This window comes from Dunckerocampus dactyliophorus, chromosome 7, assembly GCF_027744805.1.
Source record: "Dunckerocampus dactyliophorus isolate RoL2022-P2 chromosome 7, RoL_Ddac_1.1, whole genome shotgun sequence".
In the NCBI taxonomy this organism is placed as follows: Eukaryota; Metazoa; Chordata; class Actinopteri; order Syngnathiformes; family Syngnathidae; genus Dunckerocampus; species Dunckerocampus dactyliophorus.
In genome coordinates, this window is record NC_072825.1 from 30,764,128 (window position 1) to 30,783,776 (window position 19,649).

General features: G+C 41.7%; 1 protein-coding gene across 2 annotated transcripts in view; it reads left to right on the forward strand.

Moving 5' to 3' along the window:
- Positions 1 to 18,942, forward strand: part of sphk2 (sphingosine kinase 2) — a 43,944-nt gene extending 25,002 nt beyond the window's left edge. For both annotated transcript variants that reach the window (XM_054781021.1, XM_054781020.1), the window contains exons 6-8: positions 2,482 to 2,700; positions 7,438 to 8,956; positions 10,688 to 18,942. In XM_054781021.1, coding sequence (XP_054636996.1) covers positions 2,482 to 2,700; positions 7,438 to 8,956; positions 10,688 to 10,750 — 1,801 coding nt within the window. In that variant the 3' untranslated portion in view covers positions 10,751 to 18,942. The remainder of the gene's footprint in view (positions 1 to 2,481; positions 2,701 to 7,437; positions 8,957 to 10,687) is intronic.
- The last annotated feature ends 707 nt before the right edge of the window (positions 18,943 to 19,649 follow it).

Sequence of the window (19,649 nt, forward strand, 5' to 3'; positions counted from 1 at the left end):
GAAACGTTTTCAGGTCAAAATGGCAAAGTATTTCATGGTTTCAGCCTGTCATCTACACGGAAACAGCGTTCTGGGTGCCCTGAAACGCTATTTTCTGAAAACGGCTTCCAGAGTGGGAAACCCGTTGCCATCACGTGACCAGAAGTGAGTTTTGACAACAAGCCAACATAATATCTGAATATTTCGAGATATTCCCCTGATGTTTTGTCGTCTTACTCTCCAAAATGACTCTCAGAAGTAATTTTGCTTCGCCGTATGTCTAGACGGGCCTAATGCGCATGCGTTCTTTCTTATATAGTTTGGTGTGTCTCGTGGTTCCGTCTGCGTGTCTGGTTACAGCACCACACGTAGGTGTTCCTTGTGTATTACATCCTTTTCGCCCAGTGGTAAAAGTCTTGCCACAAGGCATGCTGGGTAACTTGTGCACTTGTGCATTGTTTACCAACAATTTTCCGTGTTTGATGTATTTTTGCTTGGTTGCAAAATGTGTTGAGGAGGTCGTCAGGGAAGGAAACTAGGAGGGACGTTTACATACTCCTGATATCCAATGTTGTATTGTTCATAGCTCACCTTGCTGTTGCCGCTGGACTACCGAGCATGCCTTGCGGCACTTGTAAATAAAGTTTGCCTTACGTGTTGTGTTTACTGCTTAGCTGTTGTTTATTGCCCACATAGTAGTGGCAGTAGTGTTTACGTTTCGTGGCACCCTATGTAAGTATGTCACTCAAGATTCAAGATTCAAGAGAGTTTTATTGTCATGTGCATGGTAAAACAGCAGTTCTACTATGCAATGAAAATCTTATTCTGTTCATTCTCCCAAGAAAAGAAAGAAAACACAAGAAGAATAAGAACATAAGAAACATAAATACCAATAAATTAAGCAACAACAGAAGAGACATTAATACAGATAAATAATACAAATAAATGAATAAATAATAAAGTGCTATGAGTGTGTGTGTGCGGCGTGTGCGAGTGCTTCGTTGAGGAGCCTGATGGCCTGTGGGTAAAAGCTGTTTGCCAGCCTTGTGGTCCTGGACTTCAAACTCCTGTAGCGTCTGCCTGACGGTAGGAGTGTGAATAATGAGTGTTGTGGATGTGTGCTGTCCTTGATGAGGTTGTGTGTTCTTCGTAGGACTCTAGTTTTATAAATGTCTTGCAGTGAGGGGAGGGCTGCCCCAACAATGTTCTGTGAGGTCTTGATCACCCGCTGGAGTGCCTTCCTATCACGTGTTGTACAGTTACCGTACCAAACAGTGATGGAGGCGGTAAGGACACTTTCCATAGTGCATCTGTAGAAGCAACTCAGGATTGTGGTGGACATGCCAAATTTCCTCAGTCTTCTCAGGAAGTACAGTCTCCTTTGGGACTTCTTCAGAATTTGTTGGGTGTTGTGAGACCTCTTGGCCAAATTTTTTTAACCCAATGTGGCCCACGAGTCAAAAAGTTTGCCCACCCCTGCTCTAGACCCCAAATATAGGAAGACTCGTCTTTTTCAGAATACGGTCTTTCATTGGGGTCAACACCATAATACAGGGGTGTCCACTAGGCGAGGGCCACTAGTGAAAATGAAAGGCTGCAACTTTGGCACTTTTGATATTTTTCTATGAAATCTCAGTTTTTTTCCCCATTTTTGCTGGGTTTTTTTTCTTCCAACTATTGAAATTTTCGTCTTGTAAATATTCTTCTCGTAATTTCGACTTCACGCCCATATTCTTTTGGCTTTATTCTCATAAAATTATATCTGTTCTTTTATACTTTATAAAAATGTTTCCAACTATTTCCACTTTCTTCTTTTAAATTTTGTTCTTGTAATTTTGATGTTATTCCCATAGTATTTTCACTTTACTCTCATAAAATTACAGCTGTTTTTTGGTTGTTGTTTTTTAAATATTTTTCAACGATTTCAACTTTCTTCCTGTACATTTTCTTCATATAATTTCAAATTTATTCCCATAATATTTTGACTTTATTCTCATAAAATTACTGATGTTTTTCCCTTTTTTAAATTTTCCAACTATTTAAACTTTTTTCTTTCTTCTCAACTTTCTTCTTGTAAATTCTTGTCAAATGTTTTTGTTGTTTCTTGGTTGTGTGTTTTTTGTTGTTTTTTTTCATATATATTTTTTATATTCCTCATAATATTACAGTGTTATTCTCGTAAAATTACATCTTTTTCTCGTTAGATTGCCTGGACAACTTTTTTCTCTTGATACTTTGACTTTATTCTTGTTAAATTACTGCTGATTTTTCCATTTTTTGCAGTTGTTTTTTTCTGGTTTTCTTGTCAAGTGGGCCAATAAAAAAACAGCCGGGGGCCGCAAATATCCCCCAGGCTGCACTTTGGATACCCCCGCGATACTGTCTCTTAGATTTGAGGACTTTTGCTAAACATGCTGGCCTAAATACTGTACATGCCTGGGTCATACTGTGTCTCCTTATGCTTTGCAATGTATTTGTAAGCTTTTTCCAATGTACTCTTAGGTATGACATGTGCCTTCGGGAGCCTCTGCTGTTGAACTGCTGCTTCCTGTTGTGTCGCGGCGGCGTGCGGCCCATGGACCTGGTCTCTGTGACGACAAGCCCGCCCTCCTCCTCCTCCTCCAACAACAACAACAGCCGAGCTGCAGCGCCCAGGAGGGTCTTTTCTTTCCTGTCCGTCGCATGGGGATTTGTGTCTGACGTGGACATCGAAAGTGAGAGGTGAGCTGGCTTCCTTTTCTATGACCACGTGAGCAATCTCAGATGATTTAGGCTGAGGTTAACATTTAAGTACCCAACATTTTACTTCTTCTGCTGTGTTTTGAAAAGTTTTGCGTTCTGACAGCTAGGGTTGGGTGGTGTTTACATTTCATCCAATACCGGCGCCAAATCCATACTTTTGAAGTGTTACACCGATATTTGCTAGTTAATTCCAAATGCATGAGCCGTGTACTAATTGAGCAAAATGAAGTTAGTGTAGCGACCTGCTTGTGTTGTAATGTTGATGCTCAGAATTTCGTCGTAAGTGGTGGATAATGAGGAAGTGTTGTCTTGCTGGCCACGGAGAAACGCGTGCTAATTACTCCACTAATTACCACTTAAGAGTAACTATTAAGCACCGAAATGAGGCACCGGTTACTACCATTTAGGTCGGCAATACTGTTACTTGATTGTACTGTATGTCTTGACTACAATGACAGTAAAGTTGGTGCATATGTGCAAATCTTTCTTACAGTCCCAAAAAAAGAAATGTGGCAATTGTAGGCTCCAGGCTAATATTTGAAAGCATACTTAGCACTGAACATGAAGTCGCAGGCGCAGGTTTTAATGCTGTGTAATTAGATAATGACGAAAATGATGGTTAAAAATATGTTTTCATACCTTCGTCCCTCCCCTCCTCCCTTCACGAATCACCGCGTTCACCAACAAGTCTTCAGTAAAGATAAATGTTGCCAAATTCGTTTTCTAGGCACATTAGACACACAACCATTTACACTCATATTCATACCTGTGAACAATTTAGAGTCCAATGAACTCATTTGATACCAAAGACGTATTTATTGATGTTTGTGACATGCATGTCTGTCTAACATTTCTAACATTTCCCAAAATGTTGGCTTTTCAACCGTATTGAAAGGTTGCATTTCTTTTGCAATGTAGCGAGCAACACTGTGAGCATGCACCCTTTTGCGCTGTGTCATTTTATATTTACTCCACCGATCAAACGCCTCAGTAATCTTTGACTGTCGGGACGAAGGCTCTGTTGCACTTCCAAGCCGGAGCTCTGGCATTCGGCTCAGGAACTGTGGCTTATGCGCCTTCATTCATATTAGTTTGCTTGCTAACTTGCTAACTGCTAGCACTCTATCTGTGTATCCGCTCACTAGTAGCCCCTGCCTCCACACACTGGGACAAAAGAGCTGAATAGCTGACAGGAGGGCTCACTCTCTCCGTTCATTCCACTATAGAACCAATGTGCACAGACACATGCAGAGTGAACCCTCTTGTCATCCAGCCTGTGTGGAACAGCGAGACGAGGAAAAGGAACAGGCATATGCACATGTCAATTTATTGGTTTGGTTTTGGTTTAGTTTATTTGAACATGAAGGTTCCAATGGAATACATCTCATGAATCATTCTTTCACAGTTCCACATGTCCAAAAGGAGTAGAAATATGACCGTTTCATCCTTGACCTTTTTAATGAGTTCCTGTGTGCTTTCGCCAGAACAAAAAGCGGTGGTATCATTCGCAAATAAGACCAATTTTTAGTCCTTTGTTACTTTACAAATGTCGTTGATATACAAAGTGAACAGTTTAGGTCCCAGTATGGACCCCTGGGGTACTCCACACGTGGTGTATAAACTCCCAGATGTGTATTCTCCTAGCTTTACAAATTGCTTCCTCTTTGCTAGGTAGCTTTTAACCCAATTCAAGACTAATCCTCTAATTCCGTACCTTTCTAATTTTGATATTAAGATATTGTGATGAATTGTATGGAAGGCTTTTGTCAGATCCATGAATACAGCAGCATCTTCTGTTGTCCATAGCAGTCGTGATTTCCTCCGTGATTTCCATCAGTGCCATAGAAGTTGAAATGTTGGCTCTGTATCCACATTGACTGCCTGCCAGTAATTCATTCTTATTAATACATTTGTACAACCTGTTATTAAATAACTTCTCCACAATTTTAGAGAATTGAGGTAACAAGGAAACTGGTCGATAATTTGTAAATTGGTGTTTGTCTCCTTTTTTAAAAATTGGAACCACTTGGCTTCAAGGCCCACAGAATATTGTGTTGTATGGTTATATAAACATGGAACCTACCAACAGGAACATTACACTCCCGTCTTTCATCAGAAAAAAAGTTTGTTTCTACCTTTTTCCCTTCTTTAGTAATCAGCAGTAGAACATAAAATTTCAGGAAAGTATCACTTCCCAACTAAAAAAGGTTTTTGCTTCTCGTGCAAAATCATAAAAAAACGTAGAAATACACCTGTGGTATTGAAAGAGCAACTACGTTTTCTTTAACCACAAGCACGGATGTGATCATTGAGGATTTTGTAGAAATGAAAAATTTGCGACGCTACATCCGTTTCTGAAATACTGGGCAAAAATCATTTACTGCATCAATACATGTAAGGATTTTTCTATTTATTTCACTGTCATTTTATTCACTGACCAAAAAAACACACAATCTATGGCGATAGAATAAGCGGAAAAAGTAAAAAAAAAAAAAAAAGAAAAGAAAGAAAACGTGAGGAGAGGGGAAAAAAAGGAAAAAAAATTAGTTTAGGAAAAAATAAAACTGAATTTGAGAAAAAATAAAAACTTGGATGGCCTTTTGGAATGGATTTATGACAAAAACAGATTCACTGTAATTACATTGCTGTTGTGGTTTCATGCTCCTACGCCTGTCACGATAAATTCTGTTGGTCGGTAATTGTGCTATAAATTATTGCTGGTATTCGTTATAATCGATACCATTTTTGGAGACCATTCTTTCATTATTGTCATGATAGGTGCAATTCACATTTGAACCACTAGATGGTGGTCATGTATAGTGTACCTGTGGGAGCCACATTAGCCTGTACCATAGAGGCAACTTCTGAGCCCATTTTTTCATTAATTATATGGTGTAAAATGCCCGTCACAATAACAAATATTGCTGGTAGATAATCGTCTTACAAATTATTGTCGATAATCGATGTTATTGACATTTTTGGAGACCATTTTTTCATTATTTATATGGCATAATAATGTGAGTACATTGTATCAAATGCAATAAACTTTAATTTATTTAACATTATAATCGGAATGTCAAGAGGTTTTAAATAAAATACATTTGATACTGAAATGTTTGCTTTCAACCGTATCGAGTGGTTGCATTTCTATTGCAATGTAGCGAGCAACACCGTCTGTGAGCCCGCACCATTTTGCGCTATTTTGTTTGTACAGTCAAACCGGAGCTGTTACCTAGATTTACCTACCTGTTTATGTGTCAACAGAGCGTTTTCCCCAATGTCTCTTGGTTTTGCTCCAGTCTTTTTGTGAATACATGTTAATATGTGTGCGCACAAATTCAAAATGGCCGCCAACCTGTCTATAGCGGCCACCTGGCTGTAACGGCCACTTTTGCCGTTTCCCTTCAGTGGCCGCTATAGACAGGTTGGCGGCCATTTTGAATTTGTGCGCACACATATTAACATGTATTCACAAAAAGACTGGCGCAAAACCAAGAGACACAGGGGAAAAGGCTCTAGTAAAGAAACTAGTAATATCAATAACAACAATGAACCAGGCCTTTTATCCGCCACAAATGTTAATTGACCGCAGCAGCGTGGCCACCGGCATGAAGCGGCTGCCTCTGCCTCCCCGGAAAAGGCACAGCCCACCAAATAAGAGCACAGGACAGGGGACGCTCGCTCCTGTCCAGCAGGACGTCACAAATTTCCATCTTTGATTTTTTTTAAAACACAATTTTAAAAGCAAGAAATAAAAAATTTTGTGAACGAGCCCGAGGATATACAGTGTGTACAGGATACGCGTGAAGCTGTCATGAATGGGTGTGTGCGTGAACAATTGAGTGGGGAGGAGGTGCGAAGATCGTCGTAAACTAACAATAGCATCGCTCCTTTCTTATTGAATGGGCTTCTAATCTCTAATTGGTCGGCAATTAAGTGATATTTTAGATGTTTTATTCAGGTGTTTTGGCTATTTTAGAATCTATTCACGGCATTGCAAAGTGGGAAGATTACCATTTTGGCCTTCATTGAATCTTTTCATGGCAGCATTGCAAAGTAAGAAGACGTTTTTTTTATGTCGAACTAGGACTCAGTAAATAAAGTCTACACACGGCGGCTTCATTGCTTAAAAAACGAAACTTTTTCGTGCATGAAGCTTCTGCTTGAGTCGGCATTTTGGCCACTACATGCGGTCAGATATTGACCAAGGGATACAAAATGGGTGGCCCGTTAGACAGGTGACTGCTATACACAGGGGGTTTTGTCAGTGGCCGCTATAGGCAGGTGGCCGTTCTATACAGGTGGCCGCTAAGACAGGTTTGACTGTATTTACTTTGCAGTAAGCGTTGGCTGTCGGGACGAAGGCTCTGCTGTGCCTCCAGCGGTAGTTTTTTTTCCCCCCAGTTGGGGAAACTGAAAAGGATGGTTGTGTCGTAGGCGTGCATACAAATTGGTCGTGTTCGCCTGCTTCCTCGTCACTACCTTCGGAAAAATGCGACATTTTGCTTCATCTGTGTTCATGCGCTCACGTCGTTCATGAGGAGGCCCCTCTCATGCAGCAACGCCGAGAGCCTGGAAGGGTTCTGCAATACTCCCTTGCATCCCACCAGCTCCGTCGACTTAACCTCGCCACTGTTCAGTCTTGAAAAGAACACGGTGGACCAGGACTTGATGATGGGTTCCTCTGTACTAAAGTCATGTCTTTTCTGCCTCCAGGTATCGCGGCCTTGGCTCAGCTCGTTTCACTCTGGGCACCCTCGTGCGCATCGCCTCTCTTCGCTCCTACAAGGGTCGTCTCTCCTACCTCCCTCCTGCCATCGTGGCCTCATCGCCCGACGCCACGCCTCCCCCGCCGAGGAGGCCCCTCTCACGCAGCATCACCGAGGGCCTTGAAGGCTTCTGCAAAACTCCCATCCATCGCACCAGCTCCGACATGGGCATCAGCGAACAGAGGAGTCTGCGGCGGGGGGAAGGAGAGAGGGAGAAAGAAGAGCGGCAGCGAGAAAGAGAGAGGAGGCGGGAGCGAGCCCGGGGAGGAGGAACGGGCGTGGTGAGGGCCAGCAGCCTCATGGAGGACAGGGAAAAGGAGAGAGAGGGTGAGGTGGAGATGGAAGAGGAGAGGTTGAAGGGGGAACGCCATATGGCGGGTCATGAATTATTAGCTCACATTAAAGATGAGCGGGAGGACGAAGGAGGAGCAGAGGATGACTCCAGGGAGGTGGGCGAGTGCGATGAGGCGAGCCACCTGAAGGGGGATGGAGCTAAAGAGCTGGGTGAGGGTTTTGGTGTAGTTGTTGGGTGCGAGGCAGAAGGCTGTTACCCAGATGGACTCCACGAAGCCAAACAAACCCTCAGAAAGAATTCGGCTCCTTCGAGCCAGATCGCCAACACACTCTTCAGTCAGCCGCTCACACGGGACGCTGACGCCAGCCCCTCCTACGGTGTCGAAGACATGGACCTGAACGGAACCTACTACCAGAAAGACGCCTACCCTCTTGACGCTACCCGCGAGCGAGCCCTCACCATCTCTTCCCCCTTTCGTCACTCCCCTTTCTCCTACAAGACTAGAACTGTGGACCAGAACCAGAACTCTACTCGGCCGCGGCCCCTCTCGCTTCTCCAGCACTCCCACTCCAACTCCCTCCCTCCGAAGCTTCCTTCCCTGTCGCTCTCCCTCTCGCCCACGCCTCCATCTTCGCCTTCATGTGCCTCCCCACACTCCTCGTCATACCTCGCTCCGCGCCCCAACACGCCGGGGTCCACCTCACCGTCACCCTCTTTACGCACGCCGTCCTCTACTTTCAACTTCGACATCACTGAGCCAGCCGGACTCCTTAAGAACCGTCCTTACGTATCGCTGCCTTTAAATCTCCCCAGGGATGACCTGTTGCCCCCGCTTGACCAGCCCCTTCCCACACGAGACTGGGTCACCATAGAAGGGGACTTTGTCCTGGTCTTGGCCCTTTATCAGAGCCACCTAGGAGCCGACCTGCACGCCGCGCCCCAGGCCAGGTTTGATGACGGACTGATCCACCTGACCTTTGTGCGGGCGGGCATATCCAGAGCCACCTTACTGAGACTGTTCTTTGCCATGGAGAGAGGAACCCACCACTCTGTCAGCTCACCGTACGTCAGCCACATCAGCTGCCGGGCCTTCAGGCTGCAGCCTCTGTCGACACGAGGAACCCTGACCGTGGATGGAGAACTGGTGCCTTATGGGCCGCTGCAGGCGCAGGTCAGTTGAAACACGAAATCTTCAACACCCTTGCATGTAACATGTAACCTCTTAGTAAAATCAGTCATGAATAATAATTAGATGAAGAAAGGCCATGTTAACACTATGTCAAAGATCTTCTATACGACAGGAGCACTCTGATGTTTTTAAGGATCTACTGCAAATATGCTAGTCAGCGGCTTCTATAAGACAGGAGCACTGCTGTTTCTCAGGATGTATCGCAAACAGGAGCAGCGCTCTGCTGTTTTTAGGAATCTGCTGCCAAAAAGCCGTTCAAAGATCCTCTATATGACAGGAGCGCTCTGCTGTTTTTAGGAATTTGCTGCCAAAAAGCCGTTTAAAGATCCACTATTTGACAGGAACGCTACGCTGTTTTTAGGAATCCACTGCCAAAAAGCCGTTCAATGATCCTCTATATGACAGGAGTGCTCTGCTGTTTTTGGTAATCCGCTGCCAAAAAGCCGTTCAAAGATCCTCAATATGACAGGAACGCTACGCTGTTTTTAGGAATCTGCTGCCAAAAAGCCGTTCAACAATCCTCCATATGATAGGAGTGCTCTGCTGTTTTTGGTAATCCGCTGCCAAAAAGCCGTTCAAAGATCCTCAATATGACAGGAACGCTACGCTGTTTTTAGGAATCTGCTGCCAAAAAGCCGTTCAACAATCCTCTATATGATAGGAGTGCTCTGCTGTTTTTGGTAATCCACTGCCAAAAAGCCGTTCAAAGATCCTCTATATGACAGGAGCGCTCTGCTGTTTTTAGGAATCTGCTACCAAAAAGCAGTTTAAAGATCCTCTATACAAGTGGTCCCCAACCTTTTTTGACCCACGGACCGGCTTGTGTTCCCACAAATCTACCGGAGGGGGGCGGGGGGTGGGGTCGTACATTATAGTGATGTAATTTATCTTATTTATGATGTATTGTGTAAAAGTAAGACATGAATAAGATCAAATTAAAAGCACAAAATGAATGGTGACCCCCATCCACCAGTTCAAGTGTTTCCAGAGAGATGATGACATGGCTGTTTGACGTGTGTGCTAAAAGGCAGTGCTAGCATGAATTAGCTTGAGACAAATGAGCACATTAGCACTCAATAAGTCATCCAAACTTACCTTCATGCATTCCCACATAGTATCAGCATTTACACCACATATGAGGTGAAAGACAAATGGTAAAAATACAGTAGTAGTCTATCTGTGCGGCATGAGATAAAGTTAGCACACCCACAATGGACATGCGTCAAGTGAGACGGATGTAACAGAGAGAATCCAGCCACTTTTCAAAATAAAATATCATGGAAATTATTTTTTCTTTTTGTGCGGCCCGGTAACAAATGACCCACGGCCCGGTACCGAGCCACGGCCCAGGGGTTAGGGATCACTGCATATGACAGGAGCGCTCTGCTGTTTTTAGGAATCTGCTGACAGTTCAAAGATCCTCTATTTGAAGGATTGCTACGCTCTTTTTAGGAATCTGCTGCAGAGACGTTAGTCACAGGTCTTCTATATGACAGGAACGCTATGCTGTTTTTAGGCAGAGACGTTAGATCTTCTATATGACAGGAGTGCGTGGCTGTTTGTAGGAATCGGTGGCAGCAATGATCTTCCATGACCTTGAATATGAAATGTGCTGTTGTTAAGAAGCAACTGTGGAAATGGCGCTCAAAGATCCTCTCTAAATGATCAAATGTATTGATAAAAGGTGCCGTCATGCTCGTCCTTATGTTGCAGGTTCACCCGTCCATGGCCCGCCTCATCGTCGGTGACTCGGGGGTGCAGATAACCAGGTTCTAATCCGGGATTAGGAGGAGCTGAATCGTGTCCGATCTGTTGCCATGGTGACTCTTGAGAAATGCGAGACTTGAACTAACCTGGATTGCACAAAGCAGTTAGACGGAAGGGAAAAAAGGAAAAAGGGATAACCTTACCGAGCCGGAATGCCAGGATTAATAATGGAATTTCTAGGAATAAAACGGATGAAAACTGCGCCTCATTGCACAGCTGCGGGACTACGCCAAGCGAAGCCCTCAGACGCATGAAACCTGCACAGCCTGCGACGTGACGAGGGATTGTTTTGTGCAGGAACGTGCATGCGTACGCATGCTCACAAGCACTACCAGTCGTTTGCCTTACAGGGACATGGAGACACACAATCCACCTTTTGCTGAGACACATCCCTGACCAATCACAGCTGAGCACAGGCCAGGCTCCGCCCATCGGCCTGACCGCGTGTTCAAGTCATTACTACACGTTTCTAGGTAATGCTGCGGCAACAAGGGTTTTTTTCCTGATACAGGCTCTGGATAACGCTATGCAGTCATCAGCTGACTCCCTCAACAACCAATAGGCACACCTGCTGTCTTTTCTACTCACTACTGGTCAAATCCTATGCTGTTGGAGTTCCACAGCATGCGTTGGCTCATAGGAACAGTCTTGCTACTTAGAAGGGCCCCATATACTTTAAATACATCTCAGCGGTGCCACAATAGTGGATTGAATGGGTATTGTCCAAAATTAGTTTAAAAATGCTTTTAATAAGCCCGACTGGGACCACGCCATTTTGTGTGTCTGTAGCTTTAATGCTAATGAGCAGTGTGTGTGTCTCAAAGAAACGCTATTTGTGCACTTTTTGCTTGCGTATACAGTCCTTCCTCACTACCTCGCGGTTCCAACATCGCTCCCTCATTCTTATCTGGGGTTTTTTCAAACATTAATTTATAAATGATGGCTGTTTCGCCGTCGACTAAGGCCCGTTAGTCAGAAATGTGTATATTGAAGCAAACTGGAAGTATTTTTTTGCCCAAGTTGAGCATTTTCAAACATAAAAATGGCTAAATGAACTCAAATACAAACACGGTATAAGCCATCATGGCCGCCAACATGTGAATGTAGTATTCTACATTGCCCACTAGGTGTCAGTAACTGTTTAGCGAGACCGCTGGCAAAGCACCAGACTTGAACAACCGGCTTATATTGCAGGTTTAAACTAGAAAACAGACCTCCGCCAAGCATCGTAGTTTCCCCCACATTGTGATTTACACCATAAATATTAGTCCTACATTTACTTTATCTACATATTTAGATTTCTTGACCATGGAAACATACCATGGAAGGCTTTGAATGACTTAAAGAATGCTAACATTAGCATGCTAGCACCTAACATGATAGCGCTAGGTGTCTGCTTAAGTTCATATTCAAGAAAATTGCAAAAAATGCTAGTATGCTCATGTTAGCATGGTAACACCTAGCATAATTGTGTCTGCCTATGAAAATGGCTAAAAATGCGAACACCTAGCATGATAGCGCTAAGTGTTCATATAAGTGTACCCATGAAAACGGCTAAAAATGCTACAATGCTAATATTAGCATGCTAGCAATGCTGACATGCTAACACCTAGCATGATAGTGGTGTTTATATATGTGTCTACCACTGATCTGTATGACATATCTGGATAGATCATACGTCGCACCCGCCAGTGCAAGCCGCTGAAGCCAAAGAGACGCCATCTTACCACTCACATGTCGACTACATTGGCACAGCGTACATAGTGTACAAAGCAGATGAAGAGGCTAGCAGAACATCTACAATGTATATTTTACATTTAAAAGCGGGGAGATTCTCCCATTCCTTCAAGTAACGCAACCTTCGCCCCTTAAAAACCATTTGATACGTTATTCTCTATCTTTTGCTATATTAAATGTACTTTTTCCCTTCCAATTCTCATTGCCTTTGGGACAAAATTCTACTGTGCACCCTGGCTCAGCACTCCCCTATAGCAATGATAGTTTTACTCCTCTAGAAAGAGATTTTCATTTGAACTGCATATCCCATCCCTTTTTTCCACTAAAATCCATGGTCATGATCCTTTACTTTTTATTCTTACTTTCATACAATTCACTATGCTCTCGTCTGTACAAAATATGAATCATAAAAGAGACAAGTTTTAAAATCATTTCACATTTTGATGATTTTTTTGTTTGTGTTATGAAATAGAAATAAGCTCTTTTCTGATATAGAAATATATTTGAACAAAAACCACAGGAATAATATGTAATATAATATGTAATAATATATAAACATTGTCTCCATATGGGGGTTCATTTGAAATTCAGGTAAACAAAAAAAAAGAAACGTATTTTTTTATATTTGCAAGCAACCGCAAATGATTTAGTAGTCTAGTGGTGGTTGTTTGTCTACATATCCCCCACGGCCCCCCATGTAAAGCCCTTATGACTCAGGTATGGTATGATATCCACAGAATGTTTAAAAATGATCATACCCGAGTCCTTATGACTAAGATCAAGCACACCTGTTGTGCGAGGTTAGTCTGAAGACTAAACTTGCATTTAGTGTGAGTGGCCAACAAACTAACAACACACTTAACAACTCACAAGTTCTCACATAAGTCATTGTCCGAGAAGGTTTCTTGGGAGTGGCAATATGGCGGCCGCGTGGCTTCACAAGTCACTGACCAATGGTCTATCCAGATATATAATACAGATCAATGGTGTCTACCCATGAAATAGCAAAAAATGCTAGTATGCTAACACCTAGCATGATACTGCAATGTACCAGGAAGGCTAAATGTCCCGAAGAAGTGCTCTGACCATTTTTTTGTGGAGTTGTATGCAGAAATGCTGAAAATGGGCCTATCTCACAATGTTGAAGAATCCTTAAAAAAAAAAAAAAAAAATCCTGGATCATTTCTTCCATATCCCATTTCCAACAATTCCTGAAAATTTCATCCAAATCCATTCAGAACTTAGTTATTTGGAACACAGACAGGCACAGACATAACCTCCGCGCTGCGCCTGGCGTGGTAATAATCATAATCATAATAATAATAATAATAATAACAGGTTACTGTTGCGGCCACAGCCCATAACGAGCCAAAAGTCCTCACTGAACCCCGACCGTCCAACCCCTTCCTGTCCGCCATCGATTCTGTTTTTATATCACAGGAAAAAAGATGTCTGTCCATGCCTCACGTAAGTGGATGTTGGGCAAAAAACAAAAAAAAGTAAAATGCACTTTGTGTGTTTCAAACGGAGTGGGGAAGAAGGACGAAGAGGCCAAAAACTTCCGCACGGAACGAGAGGAGAACCTTTTTTGTCACTCGGTCTCAGCCAGGGCATGTCTGAGAGGTGATGTAATCTTACCCTGGTGGCCACAGTACGACATAGAACTTGTCTTTCTACAGTCTTTGACTAATAAGACGTCACAGTCAACCACAAAACCGCCATCGTTTGCCAATTCTTTTTAGAAGAAGCGCAACATAGCGGGGACGCCTTCCCGAGCACGGCTGCCAACAGGCTTGACAGCAACACAAATCAAGCCCGCAGGCTTCAGGGTTGAAACACTATGACCGACTGAGTATTACGCAACATTGGAAAAAAACAGTCTGAGATTTTCAGAATAAAGTCGGAAATTTACACGAAAAAAGTTGAGAAAAATATGAGAACTCGTAAATGTACAACTTTCTTCTTACCACTTTATTTTCGTAAATTTACAACTTTTTTCACTTCTTTTTTAATATTGACTGTTTTTTCTCTTTAATTTACGACCTTATTCTTGTAATATTACGACTTTAATATCGTAAATTAACAACTTTATTTTGTAAATTTACAGAGTTTTTTCACCTAAATTTGTGACTTTATTCTTGTAATATTACCACTTTTTTCTCACAAATTTACGACTTTATTCTTAGGACTTTATTTTCGTAAATTTACGACTTTTTTCTTTATTTTCATATTACTTTTGTCTCATAAATTTACAACTTTATTCTCGTAATATTACGACTTTTTGTCTCGTAAATTTACATCTTTATTATGACTTTAATTCTTGTAAATTTACAACTTTTTTTCTCGTAAATTGACGACTGTATTCTCATATTATAACTCTGTTCTCGCAAATTTACGACTTTATTCTTACGACTTTATTTTTTTAAATGTGCAACTTTTCTCTCATAAATCTACAACTTTATTTCATATTACTTTTGGCTCATAAATTTACAGCTTTATTCTCGTAACATTACGACTTTTTTTCTCGTAAATTTACATCTTTAGTCTCCCGACTTCATTCTTAATTGACAACTTTTTTATTTTTATTCTCGAAATATTACGACGGTTTTCTCATAAATTTCTGACTTTATTCTTACGACTTTATTCTTGTACATTCACTAGTTGATTCTTGTAAATTACAAGTTTTTTTCTTGTGAATTTTACGACTTTATTATTGTAACATTATGAGTGTTTTTTTTGTAAATTTACAACGTTATTCTTAAAATATGACTTTGTTCTCAAATTTATGACTTTAATTTCGTAAATTAACGTTTTATTGTACATTGACGACTTTATTCTTGTAAATTTACAACTTTTTTTCTCGGAATTTCAGATATGTCATTTTTCCCCCAAAGTGGCCCTGATACTCCGTCGTGAAGAACAGAACAGTCCTGTATTTAGAAGCAAAAATCTGGCAACTTTTTCTGGTCAGAGTAGACACAGGCTGACGTGAAAGCGCTCCTCATGTTAAGATGTGTAGCGAAGCCTGCAAACAAGTGCAGGAGGTGGTAGGTTTTGTCAGGTTTGGTGCTCATAAACAGCATCTTGGGAGACAACATCATGTGCATCAATAAGGGACCTTTGCTACTGCTTCCATCATCAGGTTGACTTTTGCCGCGGCCCCCCCTCCCCTCGCTAACGTCCATCTGTTTCAAGAATAGGATCTTGCTTGGTATATTCGACATGCTTTGAAATCATACTTGCAGAAGTGCAGACAGGCCACGCTGGACAAACCTGGCAACACTGAGTGAGGGTCTTGGCCGGTCTGAGCGGAAGGTCAGTTGAGTCACTTTGCCACCTGTACGACGCGACATGAGAACGTCTCGTGCTTCATTACCACATGACCCGTGCCAGCATGTCAATGTTGCTGCAGCACAGAAGAAACACTAGAATGCACTGATGTTTTTGGAGGTGCACAATCTTTGTTTTGGTTTTTGGTGCAGAAGAAGAAAGCACTAGTGAAAAGTACCTTAGAATGTTCAGTAGCTGGGACTGCATGTCTGAAAGCACAGACAAACTACGCTTTTTTCTTGTTTTTTGTGGTCACATGAGGACTTGATGGCGATACGGTGGATCCCCGCTTGCTCGTGACTCACCGTTGACGGATTTTTGGTTTTGTATTTGTGGGAAAACCCTCAATAATTTGACCCTTTCTCGTGTATTTTCCCTACTTTTGTAAAGCTTGAGTTGCTCTTTACAGGCGGCGAATCAGCTGGATAAATGCCCCCCTCACTCACGGGGCAACCAGTAACATATGGAACACATACCAAAATACACACTAATATACACGCAAAACAATACTACCGTACTTCATTCTCAAGATGTATAAGTGATAACTTTTTGTATATCTACTTTTGAAATAAGATTTAAGTGTAGTTTGTGCACTCCTGGAGGTTAGAAGGACTGGAACTAATTAGAATGTGTTGATTAGTCCTAATGAAATATCATGACATTACTGCCACCACATCACTACTACCAGGAGAACCAGAGTACAGGGCGGAGGGAGCCACCTGCTGCCCAGCAAGGTGCACTGTATTCGGGCACACGCTCCGAGCAGCCGGGGTGACGCCACGGAGGTCTCTGGCAAACCTTTTGCACTTTTCAAGTGCTGCGGCACTGCTACAATGGCGTATTAGGGCCACATTGTGAAAAAGGCGACATTTCGAGAATAAAGTTGAGAATTTACAAGAATAAAGTACATTCACGAGAAAAAAAGTAGAAATATTACCAAAGGCCAGACAAGTGGCCCCTTTTCATAGCTGCCTCAGGCAATGCCTGTTACGAGATTTCGAGAAAGTTGTAAATTTACGAGAAAAACTGGTAACTTAGTTACAGGCATTGCCTGAGGCAGCTATAAAAAGGGGCCACTTATGTGACCTTTGGCCTTGGGCATGTGGAGGGGGCGGGGTAAGAAAGGCGGAAGTGAGAAGTGCTAGCTAGCCATGCTAATCTATTTGTGCTCAACTGCTGTGTTTTGCTGCCACGTTAAATTTCCGACCTTTTTTAACGAGAATAACGTCACAAATGTACTACTTTTTTTGTAAATTTACGAAAAAATCTGAGATTTTGAGAATAAAGTAGTCAATTTACAAAAATAAAGTCGTACATTTACAAGATAAAAGTAGTAAATTTGCGACCTTTTTAACAAGAATAAAGTCGTAAATTTACGAAAAAAAGTGATTTTGAGAATAAAGTTGTAAATTTATGAAAATTAAGTCAATTTACACAAATTAGACACAAATTTATGACTTTATTCTTGTAAATTTACCCAAAAAATCTGCAATTTCGAGAATAAAGTCGTAAGTTCACAAGAAACACGAAGTAATTTACTACCTTTAACGAGAATAAAGTCGTAAATTTACACACAAATCAAGACTTAGAATAAAGTTGTACATTTACAAGAATAAAGTGGATTTACAAGAAAAGTCATAATTGTACGACTTTATTCTCGTAAATTTACAAAAAAAACTTGAGATTTCGAGAATGAAGTAGTACATTTACAAGAATAAAGTCAGTCGAAAATGTACAAAAGAAATCTGAGATTTTGAGGTTAAAGTTGTAAATTTACAAAAATTAAGTGACTTTATTTTTGTAAATTTACCAAAAAAGATCTGAGATTTTGAGAATAAAGTAGTACGTTTACGAGAATAAATCGTAATTTTACAAGAAACACATTTACGACCTTCTTTAACGAGAATAAAGTCGTAAAATTTTCCTTGGAAAGCTTTGCAAGGCAGCTCAGGGGAAGCTAAGGAGAAAAAAGGAGAAAAAAAGCGCTTGATTTGTTCACCTGCACGGTACCGGCAATCTCGCCTCATTGGTGTGTTTTTTTTTCAATTCTCGGTTATCTGAGCTATTTTTAAAGTTAGTGTATTTATCAGTATGATGTCGAAATTCCCTCTTACCGTCCCGATAATTCTCATTCACCCCTAATGAATAAAAAGTATGGTTTTGCATGCATATAAGTGTTTATTTTTATATAAGCGGTGTTACTTTTGGTTGCGCCGTGAGTGAGGAAGGCTTGTCTGATGGCCTCCCGTTGCTGTTGGCCGTTATCTGAGAACGTAACTCGCTGCGGAAAGCGGGGGAGATCTGCTGTATAAAAATGAGACTTTGTGCTGATAACCGACCGCCAGGAAGTGCGGCGAGTTTGCGGCTTTAAGCGGTGACGTGAAATCGAGCACCAGGGTGCTGCCGGGTCATGACCTGCTTTGTGTTAGATGTAATTACACGACCTGCTGATGAACTTGTAACAGGCATGGGGTCAATCATTATGAGCATGTGCACTGCATCAATCAGTCAGGGGGTCTATCAACTGAACTGTTGGGGGTCCACACGGGCGGCACAGTGCATGGAGACATCATGCCTTCTGTATTATCACTATCATAACATGGCTGCGAAAAGTCACCAGGCTGCTATCTTTTTTGTGCTTATTGCCTTTTTTTTACGCACAGTTCATCAATCAGCTACCACAGTGACGTAGCCGTCTTAACAGCACCAAGAATCTCACAATTTCTTGCCAAATGCACCTTTTGACATGAAGACAATGGTTTACCCTTTGCTGTCCGTGTGCTTCTAAGGAACAAGTTGTATTTCCACCACTTCTTGGTCATGCCTGAAGTCAACTACTAGACTGCTTGCCATGAAATTGTGTTTGTTACTAAAAATGGATGAGTTATACAATGTACAGTTCATAGTTGTATATGTTTGGAATAAATGGAACTGAAAAAATAATTGTGATTGTTTGTATGGCACAGTTAATGCTGTATACTATTTTTAGTATATAATGGAATATACTATATTCTACAATGTTCACATTTGTAGCACACATATTTAGTTTTTTTATTTTTTTATGTTTTTCACTTCAAATGAGTCAGTCGACTACTTCATCCTAAAATGTACACATCAAATCATGTTAATGATAATAATAAATATATTCATAGTATTAGCTTACATACAGTGGTGTGAAAATGTGTTTCTTTTTTTTTGTTTTTGCATGTTTGTCACACTTCAATGTTTCAGATCATCAAACAAATGTAAATATTAGTCAATGACAGCACAACTGAAAATGAAACTTTTTATTATTAAGGGAGAACAAAAGTGAAAGCAACAAAGCTGAAAGCAACTTGGGTTCTGCAGCAGGACAATGATCCAAAACACACCAGCAAGTCCACCTCTGAATGGCTGAAGACTTTGGAGTGGTCTAGTCCAAGTCCTGACCTGAATCCTATTGAGATGCTGTGGCATGACCTTAAAAAGGAAAAGCCTCCAATGTGGCTGAATGACAACAATTCTGCAAAATTCCTCCCCAGCGCTGGAAGAGACTCATTGCAAGTTATCACAAACGCTTGATTGCAGTTGTTGCTGCTAAGGGGGGCCCAACCACTTATTAGCTTTAGGGCAGTGGTCTCAAACTTGTGGCCCGCGGGCCATTTGCAGTCCACCAAATCGTATCTTGCGGCCCGCGACTGGACATCAAAGAGTAGTGTAACTGCAGCCCACAACATCCGGCCAAGCTCAGTGTTACTTCCATACTTACAGGAGCAAGTAAACACCAACACTGAACTAACAGTGGTGTTATCACACGGATGTATTGTGAATTCAAGATTCAAGAGAGTTTTATTGTCATGTG